Below are 23,736 nucleotides of genomic sequence, written 5' to 3' on the forward strand. Positions count from 1 at the left end.
AACACATTTCCAAGATCTTGGAGTCTGGTGTGGGGAACTCAGGGCTGCTGCATGTGGGGCCTGATTCAGAAGAGAGAGGCGGTGCACTTGGAAAGGGGCTGAAGCCTTCCCTGGTGGGAGAGCCGACCTCCAGTCCACCAACGTCCCATCAGAACACATCAAGATTCCCCGCCAGGGGAGAGACTTTGATGTGGCTGATTTCTTCAAACATCGCGACACTCACACCAAGTCCAAACTAACCCATGTCCAAACCGGAAGGAGGCGCCTCTGAAAAATGCCCAGGTGTGGTGTCAAAGAACGACAGGCAGGGTGGCTCAAGTTGTGTTGCTTCTACAGTGGACCTTCGCTGCCCATGTAATGGGGGTCCCACTTTTTCCCCTTAGGGTCCACTGGGAAAACCTGGCCTTCCTGGCATGCCTGGAGCAGATGGTCCTCCGGTAAGTCCTGCTTTTGTAGGAGGAGGGGCTTCAGAGGACTGTCTGCAGGGCAGTCGTGTCGCTTTCTGGTGCAGGGATCTGAGGTCAGAAGCCAGCCTGGCATTCTTTGCTGGGCACTCAACCCCAATTACAGTCTTTCTCAGCGTAGCAGAACAGGAGCCCGGCCTTCCCTATGAGGGTGGGGGGTGCTCCAGAGGGATTCCACCCGTGATACGGTTCCTTGGCAGTTGCTGCTCAGTGGCTCCATGTGGCATCTGCAGAGCCCTCCCTGGAAGGTTGCACTGCCTTTGCCTGACCGGAAGAGCATTTTTGAGCTCAGCAGTCACCTCCAGTAACATCTCTCTAGCTGGATCTTGGCATCTGTGTGGTACACCTGAGTAGAATATAGCCTCTTAACTGACCATAAAAATTGCGCCCAAAATTACATTGGGCAGGCCTAGCTTGGGGGATTTTTTCCCTGGGGTCTCAAATCAGTTTTCTCCCAGGTTGGCTGCCAACTCATCACCTTGTCCCAGTGCCTCTAACTAGACTGGGGCACCTGGCAACAGACCAGGATGTCTCTGGGAAAAGCACCAAGAGGGGCTTGGAGGGACCCACTGCAGACTGTGAAGAGGCTCAATGTCTTTCTCTTTCCTTGTCCACAGGGTCACCCTGGCAAAGAAGGTCCTCCTGGGGAGAAAGGGAGTCAGGTACGTATCAACCAGAGGGGGGCTTGCATGGTGGTTGAGAAGTGAGATGGGTGGGCAGGGGGCTGTGGAGTCCATACCTGCACTGGTCGTTGGGGAAGAGCACGGAATGCGAGTGGATCTGAGTCCAGCCCCAGGAACAGTCCCAGGACTGGCTCATAGCGGTCGGCTGCCAGGCCAAGCACAGTAGCACTGGGCTGGGTGGACCAGCTGCCCCCCTCAGAGCACACCATCTTCCCTTGGGCAGGCCTCTGGGGGTTGGCAGAGGGGCTGGGGAGGCCTCTGTGGGACCAGCTGGATTCAGATGAGCAGCCCAAGGGTGCAGAGGAAGGGTGGGGCAGCCTCCAGCCCCCTCCTCTCTCCCCAAAGCCACAGGGGCCTCCCTCCTCCAGGACTGGGGTCACACGGTTGTCCCTGGCTGCTGGGTGGCCTGTCCACTGTGGCCCATCCGTCCCTCCCCTCCTTTCTTACTTGGAGTCCCCCTTCCGCCGTGTGGCCCTGGGGTGATTCTCTGGGCCTCTTCTCCAGGAGACCTGGCCTCTGTGTCCCGGCTTTTGTCGGGGGGCCTGGCCTCGGCCTGGAGTTTCACGGGAACTGCAGCTGCAGCCTTGCTTGAGGCCCTCCGGCTGTTATCCTTTTGGCTTTGCACAAGGACGGGGATTTGGAAGCCTGAGCGCCTGCAGAATTTGCAAGCTGTGTCATCCATCATGCAGCGGCTCACTGTGCTGGGAGTCGCGTCAACAGGTGTCCCTGCGCTGCCAGTTCAATAGCCTTTATTAGGCATTTACAAAAGAAGAAATGGGAAAGTCTCAAAACGTAATACAAGGTTAAACTTAGCAAGACCTGAGGTATTTCTCTAACCACACAAGACTTTCAAAAGAAATTTAGCTACAACTTCAGATATCTCGACTTCAGTACTGTTAAGCAAATGAATCATTTTAACATTGTCCCAAGCCCAACCGGGAACAATGCAGCAAAACCAGGTCTAAAGTTATTATATCTAGGACAAAAAAGTAAGGTATGTTCAAGGGAATCGATTACAGATGGACAAAATAAGCAGCGCCGTTTGTGCCGTGGGGTTTTAGAAAACCAGCCTTGTAGTCATGGAGACCCATCTTTGAGTGTAAACAAGTAATTGATCTAAATAGACAGCAATACAAATTTTTTGAGGAATAATACCAAGATGTAAAGGAGAGCAGGAAATGCCCCTTCACTGGAAGGCCAGCTCCTGTGGCTCTGTCTTGCCTTGTGACCTAACTGTCCTGCCAGATTTATTCTCATTGACTCAGACTGAAGACCACTTGTGGCTCAGACAATTTCAGCTGGGCTGAGGAGGAGAAAGAGAAGGCGAGGAGGCCCCTCTTTGGGAGAAGGGAGAGGCTCTTCTCTCTGGTGCCGTTTCCAGCATCAGGCCAGCCAGATGTCTCCAGGTGGCCTGCAAGCCCCCAGCGCTCAGCACTCTGAGGTCGACTGGACATGGACCAGTTGCGCTCCAGTTACGCCTCGGTGCCATGAATTTTCCATAATTTATTGTGCTCCTGTAGTCAGAGGTGGTATGTATGCCCATCCATTTTTGCCTGTCTTAAAAGAGGTCTTGCAGGTTGTAATATTGTTTCATAGACCTGCAGAACCTTCTTAAGCAGAGGTTTCAGGTGAAACATCTGCTAATGCCATTGGAATCAGTTTGGTCATTCTTTTTGGCTTTTCTTATAGATAGAAGATGCTTCTCAACAGCTGTATCCTCAAAGCATCTTATAATAAAATACAGAAATCTACTACTACAGAATTACAAATAATTAGCTGCAGTCGATTTATTTCTTGCTAAAATTGAAAATTATAATTAACTGCTGTATGCCTCCAGCCTTACAGATGTTTGCGGGAGCTTTGGGCACAAAACCCAAAATTTAGCCAATGATTTGGTCCAGCCACTGATGTAGAAATTGTGTTTTGAAATAATACAACAAAAATGGCAGGTGGTATTCGATATGAAAAACAACTCAGAACTGTGTTTATCCCTAAAAGAATTTGCAGAAGTAGCAACATGATGCTTTGATTCAGAACCTCAGATTCCACTTTGGAGCGCCAGCTTCCAAAGCCATGTAGAATCCAGGGCAGGGGGAGAAGATGTCATCTTGACAGCGGTTTGCTGCAGTGTTCTTGCAGCAAGGGAATGAGGTCTTGCAGACTGCTGGGGGTGGGGGTGGGCTGTGCCTTCTGCAGAAGGTGACGGAAGCTGGCCAGAGAAGATAGCGGCAGGCCTCCCACTGGAAGAATCATCAGTGGCTAAAATCCGCCTGTGGCATAAACTGACAATCAGAGAGAGGAACAGAACACAGGAGTCCTTGTGCTCAGTCTGCGAAAGCTGTGACAACTCCAGGAGACCTCGATGGGCAGCTGACTGATGGCAGGCTGACATGGGCTTGGTAGGTCACAAGTTGTGACAATCGCTCACAGAGGTGGTTTTAAAACATACCGAAGATGTGGCTGCTGAGAAGTATATCCTTGTGACTGGAAGATTGGGGAAAGTTCATGTCTGTGGGTGTGTGCCCACGTGCACATGTGCAGCCACTGTTTGGACAAGGAGCCAAGGTTCCCAAAGGCCCAGGTGCCCCATTCTCCTCTCTCTCCCTCCCCCAGTGTGTGAATCCCCTTCTTCAGTAGTTCAGTCTGGCCTTTGCCAGAGCAGATCAAGACCCAGAAATGCAGAGAAGAAGACATCTGACATGCTGGGCTCCTCAAAACTTTCCTAGGGGGATGTGGTCTTGCTCCCCTGCTCTGACACTGGCCCATGTTGGGGGCCCCAGTCGCCATCAAAGGCCAGCATTTCCACCAAGAGAATCTCCTCCCGGCATCATCTGAATGCTTCTTTCCTTTCGATTGCAGGGTCCAGCTGGCCCCCAGGGCCCCATCGGGTATCCTGGCCCTCGTGGAGTCAAGGTAAGAGGGCTGGGTGGCTCCGCTCTGCTGACGAGCTCTTTGCCACTGAAGTGTCATGAAAGCAAACCTCCCCCCCCCTCCAAACAGAGGAAAACGGATGTTTCAGTGAATGCTGGAATACATTTTGGGCTCTGATTCAGGCATGGCTGTTAGAACATGTCCCTCCTGCTACTCACAGATATACTGCCTGTGAACACAGAGGTTCCATTATCAATTCCCCGTGAATTTGCCTAGTCGTTTTTAGAGCGGTTTAAGTCAGCTGCCATCATCACATCTTGTGACAAGGAGTTCCATTTCTTAACCATGTATTGTATGAAAAACAGCTTCCTTTTTCAGTCCTGGGCCTTCCGCTGTATTAGAGATGGCTCTACACCAATGAGAATATTGTAAACTTGTGTCTTACACCCCATAGATATCATTTTTTCCTGTGCTAGAAAGCATTGTGAATTAAATTAGATTTGTTTTAGCTGACTTTTAAATTGGGGGGGGGGTGGACCTTTGGCACACAAGACCACAGCTACTCCTTTGCTGACCCACTGGGGGAATGATTTCAGATCTGTAAGGTCTGCCCCTCCCTGTTTCATGCTTTGCACAAGCACCACCCACCACCTGCCTAGTGGGTAGAGCTGCACCCATGCACGGAAGGAGCAGTGAATTCTTGCTCTGAACTGCACTGGCACGTTCAGAGATCCTCCTGGGTTGGGTCTGGTCTCCTTCCTTGTCACTTGAGGCCTGATGGGCTCTTTGCTTCCATCAAAACTAGCTGTTCAAAAGGACTCAGGAAGTTAAAAGGCCATTTGCAGGACTGAAGAGGGTCTTTCTGGCTCGGACTGGGAAAGAGGGGTGTGGTGTGAGGGGCACAAGCGTCTGTGGAAGCTGCATCCCCTGACCCAGAATCCTGTGGGGGGGCAGGTGTTGGGCTCCTGTGTGGAGTCCTCCGAAGCAGAGGGGGTGGGTTTCTTCCATGGGGGTGGGAAGCAGGGTGCAAGGGGCAAGACTCAAAGCCAGGGTTGTTCTTTACCCACACGAGGAGGTGGGGAGGGGAGGGGGGCTTTCTTTCCTTTCCGCTGCCTGGCCCTTCTTTTTGCCAACTCATCTGTCAGGAGGTAGCTCAGCTTGATGGCCAAAGTCCCAGGGGAGGGGGCAGAGGGAGCGTCTGGTCAGGGCTCCCACTGCAGGGCCCCGAGGGAGCATCTGGGCTAGGCTCATCTGCCCTTCAGGGTCCCTCCCCCTGGCCATGTCTTTGGCTCCACAGGCTTCTCCTTGAAGGCCTCTGAGGCAGAATCTGGAGCCCACTCATTGGGGGGGGGCCTGGCAGAAGCCACTCAAGAGGAACTGGAGGCCAACCTCACATTTGCCAGGGGACAGAGCAGTGGTGTGCTGCTAATGGGGGATGGGGTATCTCATACCCCCGAGACCATGCAGTTTTATTATGTGGGGGGCACCTGGCGCCTGAGCCCCCTGCTGCCAAGCCCTGCCCCGGTCCTCCCTGCAGGAGCCAGGCCTGGCAGCTTCTGGGCCCCGACTTGGGGAGGGGGCTGAGCGAGAAGGAGGTCCCCTCTGGCTGCAGGCATGGCGTCCTCTTGCCACAAGAGGGTGCTCTGCTCTCTGAGCCTCCCCAGCCCTGTCCTGAATGCAGGTGGGGAAGATGCAGGGGGATAAGGGAGGTGGCAGGTGGACCCCCTCCGGAGAATGTTCACGCATATATAGAAGATGCACCTCAGCCCTATTTCCTGGGGACCTGACCTTTCTGTTTGGAAAAGAGCTGAGCGTCAGGTATCTTCTATCTGCTCTATCACTTAGTGGTCATTCCCCCCACCCCTTCACACACACACCCCTGCCTCCACACAGCCCTTCCTCCTGAGGAGCTCAAAGTCCTGTGCTCATCTCTCCCTTAGCATCACAACTGCCCTGTGAGGTTGGGCAGTCTGGGTGATGGTGACTGCCAAAGTCAATCAAGGGGTGGGTTTCCAGGCTAATTGATACTCCTGACATGTGCACGTGTGTGCATGCGTGTGTGCACACAGGAATTTCTTGCCCTCCGTCAGAACTCTTCTGGCTGGCTGTGAAATGCCTGAGATGTTTCAGCAGCGCAGACAGAGCCAGCTCCTCCCTGCCACAAAATGCCAAAGCCTCTTTAGGTCCCTTCGAAGTATTCTCTATTGTTTCACCACGAGGGAACTTAAAAAAAACCAACCTCCGGTTTCACTCTAGGTGAAATCCGTGGGCGAGCCTGCACTCAAAACACTTGGAGAGCCCTCGTGTAGTTTTTGACTAGCCTTCCTAGTGTGTTTTCAAAATCCTGAAAATATCTATACGCTACAAATATTTTGTATCAGAAAAGAGTGTGTATGATGCTGATGTCTTCGCTGGGAAAATGTGCTGTCTTATGCTTTGGAAAATGCATTTTGGAGTCCCTGTTTAAATTTCGCCCCCAGCCCCATCTGGGCACCTCCTGCCTTTGCTTTTTATGCCGTGTAGAAGGGATTGCCTTTTTTTTCTTTCTCCCGGCTGGGAAGATTTGATGCTGCAGCATCACGAATGAATGACCACTCCATTGGAGTGACCTCAGGTGGCAGGTTTGGGGCAGTGACCTCCCCTGCCTTTGCCTCCCTTTGTGCCACTACCCCTCCCCCTCTGCATCACCCTCCATTCCTGCCGGTCCTCCTCTCTTCACCAACTCCCAGGCATCTTTTGGGCCAGCAAGCATACTGCAGGAACCGTCTCTCAGGGAGAAAATCTTCCTAGGGTTTGGGAAGCCCTCTTGGCCATGTGCCAGGGCTCAAGAGGCCCAAGGGCGGGGGGTGAGGATGCAACGGCCACAGGGGAGGTAGCCTGTGGCCGCCCTCCACTCAGCCTGGGCATCATCAATAGCCATCATAATTGCTTCCCATGTGCTTTTTCCCTCTGTTAAGGGAGCGGACGGTATCCGTGGCTTGAAAGGGACCAAGGGCGAGAAGGTAAGGCCTCTCTGCATTTGTCAGCTTCTGCGCACCTGAGGGGGTGGCTGTGGATCTTGCAACCTGCTCAGCCCAGCAGAGCTCGAGTGCTTGAACAGCCTTTGCCGGGCAGAAATGTAGCAGCCAGGGCTATGCTTCCAAGCCTCCAAACAGCTGCAGCTTTTGACCAGCAAGTCTATCCTGGGGACCTTGCTGTGGAGCGAAGCTTGTCTGCCGCATTGCTCTGGCCCAGTGGTAGGCCCCCACCCTTATACCAGGCCAACAGCACCGTGGCAGACCCTTGAGCCAGGCCTTGGCCCCAGCGACCAGGGCCATGGCAGCACTGCTGGCATTCGTGGTGGGGAAAAGGAGGCAGGGGGGCCTCTGGGGCCTGGCTCCAATCGTGTCTGTGCAAAGACTGCCCCTGTGGCCCCTTCCCCCACATTTTGAATTCCTGCTGACCACTATCATGTATCTGGGCCACAGAGTGTAGTTTAATAGTGCCACAAAATGGCATGCGGGACAGATTGGAAGGATTTCTTTACAAACACACACCCAAAAATTCCAGGTTTGCAGAAAATCCAGAATTCTTAAAAAGAGAGAGAGTGTGTGTGTGTGGGGGGGGGGATTAAAACTCCTCAAAATAATAGCGCCTGTAGTTTTTTTTAAATGCCTACTGAGCTCTCAACCACTTGGGAGGTTGCTAGGCAACAATATTGATGAGCCTTCCAAGCCTTGTTTTCTACACATCAAAGTCATGGGGAGGGAACAGAATTGGAGGCCCGAACAGCCCTAGAAAGGATCCTACTCCCTTCCCTTGTCAGGTCCCCTGATGGAAGAGACCTTGTCGAGGACTGGCCCAGCAGTGACCCCCAGAGATGTGCCAACCATGCCACTTTCTGACAGCCACCCCCCAACTGAGCCAAACTTTTCCCAAAGAGAGTCTGCCAGAGGAATGGAAGGAGGGAATGTTGCGGGGGGGGGGGGGGCGCAGAGAAAGGCAGGGTGGCTAGCAGGTGGGAAGGAAGAGAAGGAAGCAGGAAAAGGGGATGGGTTATAGGAGCTTTTGGTAAAAGGAAAGAGGGACTAGTGAGGGAGGGGAAATGCAATGCCCTCCTCAAGTCCTTGGGGATCCCCCACTTGTTTACACAGGTAGATGCTGCTTTTTTGTTTTGGCACATAGTTCCCAAAGATTGCTTCTCACTGCTTCTGGTCTTTTGATACAAAGAGGCTTGCCGCTCCTTAGGCAAGTAACCTTCTGTTGACCAGAGCTTGGTGTGTGTGTGTGGGTGGGTGTGTGTGTGTGTGTGTGTGTGTGTGTGTGTGTGTGTGTGTGTGTGTGTGTGTGTGTGTGTGTGTGTGTGTGTGTGTGTGTGTGTGTGTGTGTGTGTGTGTGTGTGTGTGTGTGTGTGTGTGTGTGTGTGTGAGAGAGAGAGAGAGAGAGAGAGAGAGAGAGAGAGAGAGATGGATGGATGGATGGATGGATGGATGGATGGATGGATGGATGGATGGATGGATGGATGGATGGATGGATGGATGGATGGATGGATGGATGGATGGATGGATGGATGGATGGATGGATGGATGGATGGATGGATGGATGGATGGATGGATGGATGGATGGATGGATGGATGGATGATGGCCATGAAGGCTCTCAGCTGTCCCACAGGACCAACCTGAGCCAGACTTTTGATAAACGGGCTGCATGTAGAGAGCAGAATCAGGATGCTGAGTGATCAGCATGAATCCAAAGCCACTGCTGAAGTGGATTCACAGCCTTCAGATTTGAATGGTGGAAGCAGTGCAGAGTCTTGTTTCTTTAATTTGTGCCTGGGTGCTGAAGTTGCATCCTTCTAAATGCAGGATTATCCGTTTCCAAATAGAGTCTTTGGGGATGTTCCATGTAATCATTCCGCCCCCCCCCCCTTTTGATTCTTGTGTTTGGGGGCAAATCTGCTTTTAATCCCCTCTGTATGGTGCATTTGTAAACCCAATTATATAAATAGATGTTTCTGGTTTGCACCTTTTGGAAACCCAGCTCAGAAGTGAGCCAGGGGAGTGCAACGCGAAGCAGGACTGAAGTGCCAGACGCTGCAACTGCGGCAGCCGTTCAAATTCTGTGTTTAAAGGAAGTGTTGTCAAGCCAGCACTCTGTATGCTTCAGGTACATGGTTGTGTTCTCCCAGGGGAGGAGTAGAGGCTGTGTAATATTCTGGCCATAAATCTCTCTGCTTCCCTTTCTTCATGCCCTGTGGTCCATCACCGACAAATCTGACAATCAGAAGCAGGTCCCTTTTGCTTCAAGGGACCTGCTGAAACCCCCCAATGTTGTTTTTTGTGTCCGGGTTTTAGCACCTGACAGGCTTGCTTTAGGACTTGATACCCTATTGATTAGAATCCTGCAGTTAAACCTTCGCTGACTAGAAGAAATATTAGCCCCATCCTTGAGTCTCTCAGAGGGCACAGTGCGACATGAATATATGACTAGATATCTGGCAAGTTGTTATTTTGACTGAGCCAGTGGCTGCGAAGAAGAGGATGGATTGGTGTGTGTATTTGTGTGTGTATGTGGGTGGGTGGGTGCTAGATTGTGGGCAGAGATTCAAAAAGATGTCCCTTATGCCAAAAGACTGTTCTTTCTTTCAACAAATAGAACCACAATTTGCAGGAGCTTCTGTCTGAGTTTTGATTTCTTTTGGTGTGAGTTTTTTGTTTTTTGGGAGCGTTATAATTCTTTACCATAGAACAACGAGGAGTTCTCATCCGTGAGGGTTCTCTTGCCCAGGGTGGAGTCAGGTTGCTGTGGAAACTAGTTTACCTCCCTCCCACCTGGACACCATCCTGCTGAAGTGATAATTTTTAAGTGGGTAGTGAAAGGTTGGGGTGGGGGTGGGGACTATTGCTTTAGGGCAGCTGTTTTCCATCTGTGTTCCTGCAAACTCTAAGGCTTCTCCTTCAATGAAAACAGCTGTCATAACAATCACGTTTGTGCCATTTGATGGACTGTCTCCAACACTGCACAGCCAGAGGGAGTATCCTCTGTAGCCTACTCAGGCTGTGTCACTTCAGGGAATGGCACCCTTTCTGTGAGAGGCCCTCCCTTGGGAATGACTGTGGTTTTCCTCCTGTTTTTATTCAGGGTGAAGATGGCTTCCCCGGCTTCAAAGGTGACATGGGCATCAAAGGAGACAGGGTGAGTGTTGAGTCACAGGTTTGCTCTCAGAGACCCCGGGCGGGGAACCTGAGCGATTTCTGCTTTCCCTCCTGGCTGCTTCTGGGTTTGCTGCAAGGGAGCTGTTTCATGCCCATTGGATGCAGCAAAGCATGAGAACAAAGCCGACTGCAGGGAATTCCAGAGCTGCCCCAGAGCCCTTTTGAAGGGGAAATGCAGGTTACAAATATTTGAAACAAATTCATTGACCATTGTGGTGGGGAGGAGGAGGAGGAGGAGGAGGAGAAGACGACTACTTTGGATTTATATCCCCCCTTTCTCTCCTGTAGGAGACTCAAAGGAGCTTACAATCTCCTTGCCCTTCCCCCCCTCACAACAAACACCCTGTGAGGTAGGTGGGGTTGAGAGAGCTCCAAAAAGCTGTAACTAGCCCAAGGTCACCCCACTGGCATCTGTGGGAGTGCACAGGCTAATCTGAATTCCCCATATAAGCCTTCACAGCTCTGGCGGCAGAGTGGGAAATCAAACCTGGTTCCTCCAGATTAGAATGCACCTGCTCTTAACCACTACGCCACTGCTGCTCCTATTTCATCAAGGGATGGAATGAGAGTGTTTGCATTAGATGGGATGGGGATGGGGGGAGGGTCTTAATTTCTTCATGTCCATTCCTGCCACATCATTTCCTTCAGGTTGTGTGGCAGTTGGCTGTCTCTTTGGGAGACCAGGCCTCATACTGGTCTGGCCCTCTCTCCTGGGGGTGAGCCAGGCCCAGCAGAGCCCATTCGTTCCATCTTGTGAAGCCGTTGTATGTGCTGGAACCGTCAGCTTCTGCGGAGAAAGGAAGAGGCGCGAAACAAACTTGTCATTCAGGGGAAATGAGTCTGTTTCTGCCAGGTGTCTGTGCCCCAGAAGATAGCCTTAAGTCACATCTTTCAAACAAATTGTGTGCTTTTGGGGGTAACAAAGAATTTCTACTCCCTTTTTTTAATAAGGCAGCTTTTTTCTTGAAAGACCATGAAAATATCCCAGTGACCCTCTTCATACCATTTTCTCCGACACTCTCTTCCCCTTCTCTTACCATATCTGCTGGACAGAAGTGTACTGGCATAAAATGGCACCCAGGAACATGACCTTGTTTTTGGGGGGGCCCCTGCCCCCCCCCATGCCCTCCCCAGCCTCTGATAGAGGTGGGGGTGCGCAAAAACAAGGCCTGGTCTGCTGCAGGCTCTTGGCTCAAGGCTAGCTTCTGCTGCCCCCCCCCCACCTTTATTGGAGGCCGCGCCAATCTGCCAGAGAGGTGCGGGGGGTGCATCAGCGTGGTATGGGGCAGTGCTGCTTGGCACCTCTGACTTTCTTTGCTGGCCTGGGGCGGTGCCGGAACACCTCTTCTGGGAAGCCAGGGGCCACGACTTCCTTGCCCTCGCCAGGGAGGGGCTGGGCCAGGCAGGGCCAGCGTGAGGCGGAGCACACTCGGCTGGGCTGGCTGGCATGCCCTCCAAAAGGGGCCGACCTTTTCTTCTCTCTGGCTGGGGGGAGATGGCTGTCACATGACTCCCCATGTCAGAGCGACCGCAGGGAGAAGCCAACCATTCATGTTGACCTCTTCCTCTTGCGGAAGTCTTCAGTCTGTGGGGGGTGATTTTGCACCCCCAGCATGGCCAGATAGGTGGTGCACTGGACCATGGGTGACCCCATGTTCCTCTGGCAGGTACGCCACTGCTCTTGAAGGTTCTTCACAGGAAATTCATTGTGTTGAAGGCTGACCTTCTGCTCCTTGGAGAACAGAAGCCAGTGTTCGCAACCGGTTTCAAGAGGATAGTAGGGGTTGAGGGAAAAGGCCGCTGATGGTCTTGAAGAAGCCGCCAGACGTTCTGAACGCAACAGAGCAGCAGTCAGGGCAGCTGCGCCATCTTGAGCTTCTTCCTGTGGCAACTTTGCCAAGGCATCCCTGAAAGGGAAAGGCTTCATTGCCCCCAAATCCTGGGTGTTGATCCTGCCAGCGCACAGGGCTGCTTTTGCTAACGTTGACAGAGGGGCCCCCGCCCCGCCCCCACCACTCCCCTGACAGACTGTTCTAGTGGGTCCGTGCTCTGTCTCCTTTGGCTTCCCACACAATTTCTCAGAGGTTTCACTAGAGCCAGATTAGCCTCAAACTTCCACTTTAGGTAAAACGAAGTAGTAATGTTAGCCCCAGTTCTAATCACTCTTCTTGACTATGTGGAACATCCCCTCCCCGCCCCCCGCCCCGGGCCGGCGAGAGGCAGATGAAACCCATTACACAGTTTGTCTCAACAACCTCTATGAATAAATGTTTATCAGAAGAGCCACAAATGGACAAATAACAGACAAATCACTCACTCTCTGGAGTGGGTCTCGCCTTCTTTTAGACAGTTTGCTTCTTTTAAAAATCTGGGGATGTTTCACTGGAGTAGGAGCTTCCAAACTGTTCTTGAAACTTTGCTTTATGCCAGAGGTCAGTGCCCACTGTATTTAATGATGCCCTGAAATAATGCCTTTCTCTGTAATCAGGAGCAGCAGGGTGCAGAAATTCAACTCATTCCCATTTCATTAACAGGGTGAAATAGGCCCCCCTGGTCCCCGGGGCGAGGATGGACCTGAAGGCCCGAAAGGCCGTGGGGGACCCAATGGAGATCCTGGACCGCTTGGCCCTGCTGGAGACAAGGTAAATACCCCCAAGGATGCCACAGAAAGCATGCCACAGGAGTGCAGGATGATCAGAAGGTAGCCCTGCATCTTTCTTAGCCCTGCATCTGTTGCATGTCAGGCCTCGAGGCGATGAGAGGTACACAAAAACCTCCTTGAGAAATATATCCTAGTTCACTTTTGCTATGGCAGAACGACCCCCAAGTCCCTCTAAAACAGCATCCTGGAGAAATGTTGCGGATCTTAGGGGAATTAGTTTGTCTTTGCTCCCAAGGCCTGCAGTTTCCCTTGAGCTGGATTCTGGCACCTGCTTTGATTGTGTGTTCCTGCATTGCAGAGGGTTGAACTTGATGGCTCTTGAGGGTCTCTTCCAACTCTCTATGATTCTATGAAACTGAACTCCATCAGCAGTTTAAAGTCCTCCCAAAGCAAGGACACTGCAAAACTGCAAGGATTGTCATGCCCTTATATAAAGCAGTGGTGCGACCGCACTTGGAGTACTGTGTTCAGTTCTGGTCGCCACATCTCAAAAAGGATATCGAAGAGATAGAAAAAGTGCAGAGAAGGGCAACGAGGATGATTGAAGGATTGGAGCACCTTCCTTATGACGAGAGGCTGCAGCGTTTGGGACTCTTAGTTTGGAGAGGCGACGTCTGAGGGGGGATATGATTGAAGTCTATAAAATTATGCATGGGGTAGAAAATGTTGACAGAGAGAAATTTTTCTCTCTTTCTCACAATACTAGAACCAGGGGGCATTCATTGAAAATGCTGGGGGGAAGAATTAGGACTAATAAAAGGAAAACACTTTCAAATTCGCGCAGCGTGTGATTGGTGTTTGGAATATGCTGCCACAGGAGGTGGTGATGGCCACTAACCTGGATAGCTTTAAAAAGGGCTTGGACAGATTTATGGAGGAGAAGTCAATCTATGGCTACCAATCTTGATCCTCCTTGATCTCAGATTGCAAATGCCTTAGCAGACCAGGTGCTCAGGAGCAGCAGCAGCAGCAGAAGGCCCTTGCTTTCACATCCTGCATGTGAGCTCCCAAAGGCAGCTGGTGGGCCACTGCGAGTAGCAGAATGCTGGACTAGATGGACTCTGGTCTGATCCAGCAGGCTAGTTCTTATGTTCTAATAGATTTCCCAAAGACCTTTTCACAGTAAATACTAAAACTAACCTTGGTGTTTGCTTTGCTATGTTTAGATCTTGCTTTAAAAATTGGTTGGTTTTTTTTCTACAGGGGAAACTTGGAGTTCCTGGTCTGCCAGGCTATCCTGGAAGACAAGGCCCCAAGGTAAGCTTTAAAAAAATTAATGAATTTCCATGGAGCGGGGGATTGCTTTAGATTCATCATCTGTGCTGGCCTTAGAGGTTATGACTGAAAACTACAGAAATGGAATGGGAAGGTGGGGTGATGTCCCAGCATACAAGTTATTTTTCTGGTAGGCAGATGTCTGCAAGGGAAAGAGAAGGCCCTGTTCTCACTGCCAAATATCTCAGAAGGGAAGTGGGTCCTTGTCATCCAGTTATCTTGGGGCTGCTTCTGGAGGGAACGGGACTGTGGTGCAGCCAAAGCCCAAGAAGTGTTGCGGGGCTTTGCTTGGTGCTCTTGCTGCAAGGCAAAGGAGGCTGCCACCGTTCTAAGCCCACAGTGTTAAAGAAGCAAAACCTTTTGCAGCCAGTGATCGGCAGCAATGGGAGATGTAGGTAGGCAGCTTTTATTGTGTTGGGTGAAAGGTCATTACAGTTAGGACACACAAAAGGGAACAGAGGCAAACTGCAGTTAAAAAACACACGAGCATTATAAAGCTAAAACATGTAAAAACAATGTATTGTCAAAGGCTTTCACGGCCGGAATCACTAGGGTATTGTGAGTTTTCCGGGTTGTACGGCCATGTTCCAGTGGCCTTTTCTCCTGATGTTTCGCCTTCATCTGTGGCTGGCAGCTTCAGAGGATCTTCAGAAGGTGCCAGCCACACATGCAGGCGAAGCGTCAGGAGAAAAGCCTACTGGAACATGACCACACAGCCTGGAAAACCCACCACACCCATGCAAAAACACATTCTAAAACACCACAAAGCATCTTTCCTATGTATGGATAAAGAATTTAAGCCTTAAGACACATCTTTTTCCTGACTGCCACTTTCTAAGAGACATACTGATCCAAATCAGAGAAAAGGAAAATTAATTTCTCCCCTGCAGAAGAAGAATTTATACCTCTTAAGATATCAGCAAGAAATTTATTTCTGGGCTCTATGAATAAAAGGGGAAACAGACTACAAGATTTTGTGGGGCCAAGGTTCCACAAATTCACAGACATGTAGCAATTGCTGTCTAGAATAGCAGAAGGCTTTGACTGAAACACATTATGGTCCTTTAAGATTGAAGGGGTAATGCCATCCCCCAAGGAATACCAAAGAAAAATATTGTTACAAGTTCAGCAGCACTGTTCTAATCTGGAGAACTGGGTTTGATTCCCCACTCCTCCACCTGAGTGGCAGAGGCTTATCTGGTGAACCAGATGTGTCTCCGCACTCCTACATTCCTGCTGGGTGACCTTGGGCTAGTCACAGTTCTCTCAGAAGTCTCTCAGCCCCACTGACCTTACAAGGTGCCTGTTGTGGGGAGAGGAAGGGAGAGCTTCTAAGCCCCCTTGAGTCTCCTGACAGGAGAGGAAGGTGGGGTATAAATCCAAACTCTTCTTCTTCGTTATCTTTTAAAAGAGAGACTCCTCTTCTTTCTCTGGAATCTGAATAGGGCCAGATCCGGGTGGGCTCTAATTGTAGCAAATTAAGCTCAGTCCTCACTAAAAGCACTGAGGTACCACGAGGCAAAATCTCTTGAAAAAGAGATTTTGAATAGTTTCCTGGGTTGTGATCGAATGCTCAATCCAATCCCTCATCTCTGAACCATATAGGAGCTATGGAATGGCCTTACGCTGGGACAGTTTCAAAGACAGCTCAATCAAAAACCCTCCTGTTGAGCTGTAAGATTTCAAGATGGTACCTGTGGCTGTCAGAACTAAAGATCTTGTTATCAGCAGTTGGGCTTTCCATGAGAAAGTTTTGCTAAAGGTCACCTCAAAAGTTCTACATTGTTTGGTGGAATTTTCACCTATTGATGACATATGACTTTGAGGTCTCTTCCCAAGGACTTTGGCCCTGGAAAAATTAAAATTCAAAGACTTACCCTTAGAAAAAACTACCCAATTTATTCAGCATTCTTCTTAAACTGATGCAGCTTAAGGACATCACATCATATAGTCTGCAGGGAAGAAGATCAATAATTCCTGACTTCCCAGAGACAGAGGAAAGAATTCAGGGCCTGATACACTTGGAACAATATTATTTAAATGCAAGTTTTAAAAGTATTGGGGCCAGAATGTACATTCTTTGATCCCCAGGTAATTAGAATTTCCTCATTAAAAAGCCTCAAGGGCCCAACTAGATTCTAGCAGATGTATCAGAATGAAATTCCTGTAGCAGGAGCAATAAACATTGGTCCATGTTTGGGCTTGCTGATTTAGCCCATAGTCAGTTCTGACTGACTGAGTTAAAGGCAGTGGTTGTATCTGCAATGCCAGGGACATGGTCTTGCGGGGACTTGTCATACTCTATGGGGCCAGCTTATAAAGAGTCAAGCACTGATCAATGGTACCCACTCCTTTCCTGAACCCTGTTTGTTCAGGATGAATTACAGATCTGTGCTTCAATCTGTGCTTCAGAAATTTGTTGTACCATATGGAGGCTATTTCCAACACACTAATTGGACAATGGTTTTGAAGTACCAATTTGCAAACCTTTTTAAAAGCCAGGCCAAAAGAGGTGACTACCAATCAGAAAATGCCTGTACATTTCTGGGGGCATCATATTGTCACCTGGGGACTTACCAAGAGCAAGAGAAGCCATAAGGCCACCGATTTCAGACTTGGAAATGAGAGGTAGAGATGGAATGTGAAGGTGTGGAAACTGCTCCAAAGTCACTGGGACCAGGACAAGAGGGGACCATATATTCAGCTGTGGGGTTTAAGCCTTTCAGAAATCTGTGATCCCAACTGAGAAAATACCTGCCTAGGCTGACTGATGCAGGTTCACAAAACCAGGACTATTCCTTAACTTGAACAGTTAAACCTGGTTCCTGCCATTGCAGTTTCCCATTGAGAAGGTTTTTATAAGCAGACCTCGACTGCATGAGGTAGAGGATCGTCCAGATTTTTACCAGCAAAACCACCAAGTGTGATATGCTAACTCTTTTCCAGCAGTTGTACATTCTTGGTCAAACCACCCTCAACCTAAGAATTGGGTGATTTCAAAGGGCATGCTGTTAATAAATGTTGAGAAGTTGAAATATGGTCTTAACGCAGGTTATGGCATCAGAGGCATCACTCAGTAGTCGAAGGTCTGGGTGAGAATGGTAGATAACCAAGAGGGCCATGTAATCATCCGAACTCCCTGCTAAAGTTATGTTTGCAGATCATATGCTCAGCTGACAACAGTCTTATCCCCAAAAAGAAGTGCTGATATGCAGGAACAGTGACCACTGTCAACTCCATTCTGAGCCTGGAGCCATATGTAACGTGAAACTGCAGTCAAGGTGAAGCCGCGATGCAACCAGTTGCACTTGTGCCTCCAGAAGAAAGATATGTAACCCCCCCCCACCCCCCAAAAAAAAATATTGAGCATAGTACCATGTAGGTTCTGCAGCTAATGAAAGGATAATAATTCTAGCAATCTTAGAATCAATTTGTTAATGGCCCGATCCTGTGAAACCCAGTTTAATAGAATAGCTTGCTCAGCATCTGATTGACTGACCCAAATCTGGCATTCAGATCACCTGATAAGATAAAATAAGAATCAGGATACTGAAAGGACACATCATCCAAAGAGACATTCAGCCAATCCTAGAAAGTTTCATCACCCTGAGTTTTAGAAAGAAGGGAGCCTATAAGCAACCTTGAATCTGTAAAGCTAGAATCTATTCTGTGGAATATATTTCCAGGAATAAACTTCCATTGTTAGGTTTGCCACAGTAAAAATGAGGAATCCCTTACTGCCTCAGCTCTTAACATGAGTTTTAACAGCTAGATCAATAAAGGCACGATAACCCTGAATGTGGGGAAAGTAGACTCCAAAGACCAAGTTCCTTGAAGTCACAAAATGTCACACTTCTGCAGGAAATATTCAGCATCTGAAATATGGCTCCCTTGCCCTGTAAGATTCCAAAACAAGAAAAATGGCTTAAACTTTGAGAAATTCCAAAAATTCCGTCAATTTATGAAACCTTGCTATGAAATTCCCTAATGACATTTTGTGGAACAGAAACCTGCAGATTTCTCTCAGTCTTGGGCATCCATATGTTCCAATTGGGGCAATTTTTTCTCGCCCATCATTGCAGATTTCTAGGAAACACGATTGAAGTCAGTGCCCCTCAAGCACTACTGGGTGAAGCTGTTTCATCAGCCTTAAATTATTAAGCAAAGATACTACTTTGGGCACCTGCAGCCTCCGCAAAAATAGCCCTGGAACTGAGGGGCTGCTGCATGCAAGCGTGGCCAGCCCTGCCGCCCCAGGACCTCCCGGGAAAGGCTTTGATGCTGGCATTAACTACCTCTCTCCCCATTTCCACACCCAGAGCAAGAAGAATGTTAAGTTTGGGTTATGGGTTATTTGTGGCAAATGGCTGGATAATTAATTAAGGAGAATACTGGTAACTCATGAAGAGATGGCCCTTTAATAGGAAAGCCCTGGCTCCATTAGTGAGATGAAAGGCATGGGTAGCTCCCCCCCTTACCCCCTCCCCTTTATTGGGGTGTCAAACACTTCCTTGCTTTCCATCAAACAGGAGAATCCCCTGTGCATTTACAAGCAAATTGCAGCCTGCTTATCATGCCCTGGAGGCTCCTGGGAATGTCTGGTTTTTGTAATGATGTGATTTCTTCTTCTAGTTTGCTGAGAATCACATTTTATTTTTCTTGTTTAATACTTGGAAAAGCAACATCTTCAATAATGGAACAGTGATTAACCACAAAGGCTTGTTTTCTCTTGGGGGCATATTCTTGGCACGCTGGTCGCCAGCCCTTTCATGAAGGGGTGCATGGCCTGTTCATGCACTGGCCTCAGGTCCTTGCGTGTCTTTGCCACCCCTGCCCAAGGAGTGTCCCTCTTGCTGCTGCAGGCTTCTCCCCTTCCCAGTGCCACCTATTAATTCAGCCGTGCAGTTCTTGGGCTGAATCAGCTCAGCTGTGGGCACGGGGCCTGCCTGGGTGGGCCAGAGCGGGGTGGGGGGAGCCCCAGCATCAGTGAGCCAGGGTCACCAGCAATGGGGCTGATCCAAGAAAAGGCCATTTTGTGACCAGAGTCAAGCTGGGGAGCCAGAGGGCAAATGCAGCAAAGGGGGCAGAACCAAGGCCAGCAGTTCCCAGGGCATGGTGCCGGGCCTCGTGGCAGCACAGGGTGGGAGACAGATGACTTGCCAGGGTGAGACCCCCCCCCCCAGCAGTCAGGAAATGGGCAGGGGCCTGGGTTCTGCGCCTAAGGAACATGCCCCCAAAGCACCAGTTGATCATTTGATGCCTCACTGCAAGGTTTTTTTCCCCTTCTGGGTGGGAGTCATGACTGTTGACAGCGCAGCCAGTCACGGGCCAAAGCCTCCTCCATAACTCAACTGTAGGATTAGAAGCACCCAAATAGGTGCATCCAAACTGGCATTTCCAGCCAGCCCCATGAGAAAGCCAACGAAGGGCATGGGAGCAGGTATGGTTCCTAGTCCTTGCTCTGAACTGCTTCCCTGCCACAGATGACCACCTGCTTCCTTCTGATGTTATTCTGGCGGGGGTGGAGAAATTGTCTTTCCCTTGTTCCTCTCTTTTTTTTCTCCAGGGGTCCATTGGATTTCCAGGATTCCCAGGCACCAATGGAGAGAAAGGCGGAAGGGTAAGAGTGCAGCGGGGCTGGGGCTTTGCCTGATGCTCTTGCTTTCCAGGTGCTCTTGCTTTCTACAGGAAGTCCCTGTTTTCTCAAAGCAAGATTTTGATGCTGACTAAATCCTTCAGCCCCATCCCACATAAGAGTTAGGGGAATCCCCCAAGACTGTCTTTCTCTGTCTACTACATTTTTGTCTGTCCTTCTTACAGGGAGCTCAGAGTGGCAGATACAATCCTCCATTCCACATTTAGTCTGGCTTGGAGGATCACTGTATTTACTGTCAGAGGCTTTCATGCAGAATCAATTAAGTGTTGTGAGTTTTCTGAGCTGTGTGGCTCCTAATGTTTTGTCTGCATCTATGGCTGGCATCTTCAGAGGCCACTGTCACAGTAAGATGTGTTTCTCTCTGTGGTACAAAAAAGCACCCCATCATTGTATGATACTTTAGGCTGGTGATCGTCCCCTTCTTTTCACTCCAAAACCCCCTCAGCATTCTATGCTTTCTTGACTCCCACTCTTCCCCCTCCCTCCGGAACATCAGTTACTTACATGCCTTGCGCACCTGTCGAGTTCTGAGCATCTCTGGCGGTCAGAGGATTCTAGGAACTTGCATGGTTTATCGCCTGCGAAACAACCTCTGCCTGTACAACCCAGACAGCAAACTCTGGAAGTACTGGAGACCTTCCCTCCCCTGCCCCCGCCCCACCACACACAACAACAACTTTATTTGGACAAAAGAGCCGGAGTAATGTTAAATTTGCTTTCGACTCTCATTTGAATATACATTACTTCTAATACACAAGCTTGAAAAGAATGCAGAAAATACAAATCATTTTCTGGCATGTTAACATTCAGCCATCTCAATTTCATTAATGTAGTTAGGGGTAGGGGCTGCATTTCTCTCCTTCCCCTTGTCTTTATGCGCTGTTGTGGTGGTCTGGTTAAAGTATCAGTTCAACTCATAAGCTTTATTTTTTACTAGCGGGGCCCGGCCACGCGTTGCTGTGGCAATTGTCCTTCTTAGCACAGTGCGCAACCCACACAGATGTCCTTGCAGGTCCAATGATCCCCAGCATAGCCTTTAGGGAGCAGCAGTGGCGTAGTGGCTAAGAGCAGGTGCACTCTGATGTGGAGGAACCGGGTTTGATTCCCAGCTTTGCAGCTTGAGTTGTGGAGGCTTATCTGGGGAATTCAGATTAGCCTGTGCACTCCCACACACACCAGCTGTGTGACCTTGGGCTAGTCACAGCTTTTCGGAGCTCTCTCAGCCCCACCCACCTCACAGGGTGTTTGTTGTGAGGAGTGAAGGGCAAGGAGGTTGTAAGCCCCTTTGAGTCTCCTACAGGAGAGAAAGGGGGGATATAAATCCAAACTACTACTACTGCTGCTACTGCTGCTGCTGCTGCTGCTGATGATGATGATGATGATTCTTCTGCTTCTGCTGATTCTTCTGCTTCTTCTTCTTCTTCTGCTTCTGCTTCTTCTTCTTCTGCTTCTTTTGGGGTGGTCAAATGGAATCCCTCTTTCCCTTTTCAATTCACATTATTATATGGTGCTGTCTTGGTTTTTAGTATAAGGTAACCCTTTTCATTCCACAACGGAACTGTCCAGAGTGCGAATCCCGCTGTCCATGAGGCTGGTTGACACTCACAGTCCTGGCTTGGGTAAGGCAGAACTGGGGCAAGGAGGCTATCCCAGTCAGGCAGCAGAGGCAGGGTGGTGAGGCGCTCAGATCGAGGCCAGCTCCCTGGGTTTTTAAAGGGCCATGTGCAAAAGAAGCGGAGCCGGTAGTGTTGGTTCGCCCCCACCCCGCGGATTTTCTTAGAAGAAAAAGGCAAACTTCAGCTTGCTTTTAGTAAAAGAGAGCTGTGGCGAATATGGGTGAGGAAGTGGGTAAGTGGTGGTTGGATGTGAGGGAGGGCAGAGTGAGGTGTGTGAGGATGAGCTGGATGTGTATTGGGTGGTAACAGTGGGTGAGGCACAGAGAGTGAAAGTTACCTTTGTGTAAGGGGGGGAACCCCACCTGACGTCTCACACGGCAAAGTGTGTATGTGTTTCACTTCCACTCGCATTACCTACCAGTATTTACTGTTTTCACTGCTCATCTCTGCCCATCTGAGCGAACATTCTGAGCCCTCATCCCAAGCCCTCAGGCCACAGACAGACAGGCTGCACGGACATTCTGAGGGTGACAGTTAAACACAGCCAGCTTCATGGCCTGATGCGCCAGGAAAAATATGTTTTACCTGGCTCAGGTATGGACTTTTGGCAATTTGAAGGTCCGATTACCTGCCCGCAATGGGTAGGAACGTCATGTGAAAATTTGGGGGTGATCCGTCCAGCCGTTTCGGCGTTAGGGCGTGACTAACAAAGTCACTGTTAGTTTTTTATATAGAGAGATATTTCCCCTAGTTCAGGGGTAGGGAACCTGCGGCTCTCCAGATGTTCAGGAACTACAATTCCCATCAGCCCCTACCAGCATGGCCAATTGACCATGCTGACAGAGGCTGATGGGAATTGAAGTTCCTGAACATCTGGAGAGCCGCAGGTTCCCTACCCCTGCCCTAGTTGATAAGCCAATTCAGGTGTGGGGGTTAGTTTTAATTATTTCTTTCACCTGTTCTGAATTTTGCTGTGATCTGTGCTCGGCTATGACCATATCAATAATAAAAATATGTCTGACAGATTTTCTGTTTGTGACTCAGACTGCATTTTTGCTGTTCAACAATCCTGGAATCAAAAGACTAAGGATAGTCTGTCTGCAATTCGAAGTCTGGACGGATGCCCAGGATGTTTGTTCTGTTACTCCTGCAATAAACATTCCAAGCCAAATGAATACTGTTGCTCCATAAAAAAAGTTTTGTTCTTATTTCTCCCTACACCTTCTCAGCCTGCCAGCCTGCTTGCTCACCATAGTATTCATCCAGTTCTCGTTGGTCAGGCTGGATCTTTGTTGGTGGCACGCTCGTGCTGCGTTTTTTAAAAATTCCTTTCTCCAGCTTTTGGTTTTCCAGAAGTGGGGGGTGGTTAGCTTTTTATATATATAGATTATATATATAGATTAAAAAGCTAACGAATGGTTAGCTTGTTATATATAGAGATTATTTGCATTCATTTAATCTTGCTGGTGTGATCTGCTTGTGTTTTGAACAGGTCTTTAGTTGTCTCAGATCCATGGGAGAGAAATCAAGATATATATGTTAGTTGAAAAGAACTTCCTGACTTCTTTCTCTCTCTCTCTGATTCCAGGGCACCGCTGGCAAACCGGGGCCAAGAGGGCAACGGGGCCCAACGGTAACCAAGCACTGTCCTTTCCTTCTTGACACCTATTAGTACAAAGGTGGCTGCCCGGGCATTCAGTAACCGTCTTTCCCCCGCCCCCTCCTCTTCCAACAGGGTCCCCGAGGAGAAAGAGGTCAGCGGGGCATCACAGGCAAGCCTGGTCCAAAGGTATTTTGATATGAACTTGCTAAATTTCTGCCCCACCCTGGAGCATCTCAGCTTTGGGCAGGGGAAGGCAGTTTCCTTTGGCTTGTTTAGAAGCTTCCATAATCAGCACAGGCCCTGCTGGGTATTCCACTGGCACATTGGCTGCCTTCCCAAGGCCCATGAGAGCCCTGGCAATGCTACCATGCCAGGCTCTGCTGGTGTAAATATTGTGTGGGTTTTGATATAACCTGTGACAGAGCAGAGGTATTCGTCTTTTGGGAGAATCATCACATGCTGGAAAGATCCAGCCACACCACTCCCAATTCCCTCTTCTGCTCATAAATGGTTCTCAGGGGCAGGTATGTCATATGATGTCATTTGTCCAGTTTTCATTTGCTGTGTGTCTGTGATGGGTTTAAAGAGGCTCAGAGATCCCCCCCCCTCCCTTTCAATTCCAGGCAGCAGCCTCGCGCTTGCCTTTGGGGTCTGCCAGGGGTCTGCAGAGAGTCCATTTATCCCTGGATCCCACTCATTGGGGGTAAATCT

At 49.6% G+C, this 23,736-nt stretch overlaps 1 protein-coding gene across 1 annotated transcript in view; it reads left to right on the plus strand.

The window, feature by feature from the left end:
- COL5A1 (collagen type V alpha 1 chain) overlaps positions 1–23,736 on the plus strand; it is a 386,178-nt gene that overhangs the window by 289,812 nt on the left and 72,630 nt on the right. The window contains exons 25-34 of the mRNA XM_048513603.1: positions 384–437; positions 1,082–1,126; positions 4,007–4,060; positions 6,976–7,020; positions 10,140–10,193; positions 12,748–12,855; positions 14,079–14,132; positions 19,717–19,770; positions 23,011–23,055; positions 23,158–23,211. Coding sequence (XP_048369560.1) covers positions 384–437; positions 1,082–1,126; positions 4,007–4,060; positions 6,976–7,020; positions 10,140–10,193; positions 12,748–12,855; positions 14,079–14,132; positions 19,717–19,770; positions 23,011–23,055; positions 23,158–23,211 — 567 coding nt within the window. The remainder of the gene's footprint in view (positions 1–383; positions 438–1,081; positions 1,127–4,006; positions 4,061–6,975; positions 7,021–10,139; positions 10,194–12,747; positions 12,856–14,078; positions 14,133–19,716; positions 19,771–23,010; positions 23,056–23,157; positions 23,212–23,736) is intronic.

Source organism: Sphaerodactylus townsendi, linkage group LG12, assembly GCF_021028975.2.
Source record: "Sphaerodactylus townsendi isolate TG3544 linkage group LG12, MPM_Stown_v2.3, whole genome shotgun sequence".
Classification (NCBI taxonomy): domain Eukaryota; kingdom Metazoa; phylum Chordata; class Lepidosauria; order Squamata; family Sphaerodactylidae; genus Sphaerodactylus; species Sphaerodactylus townsendi.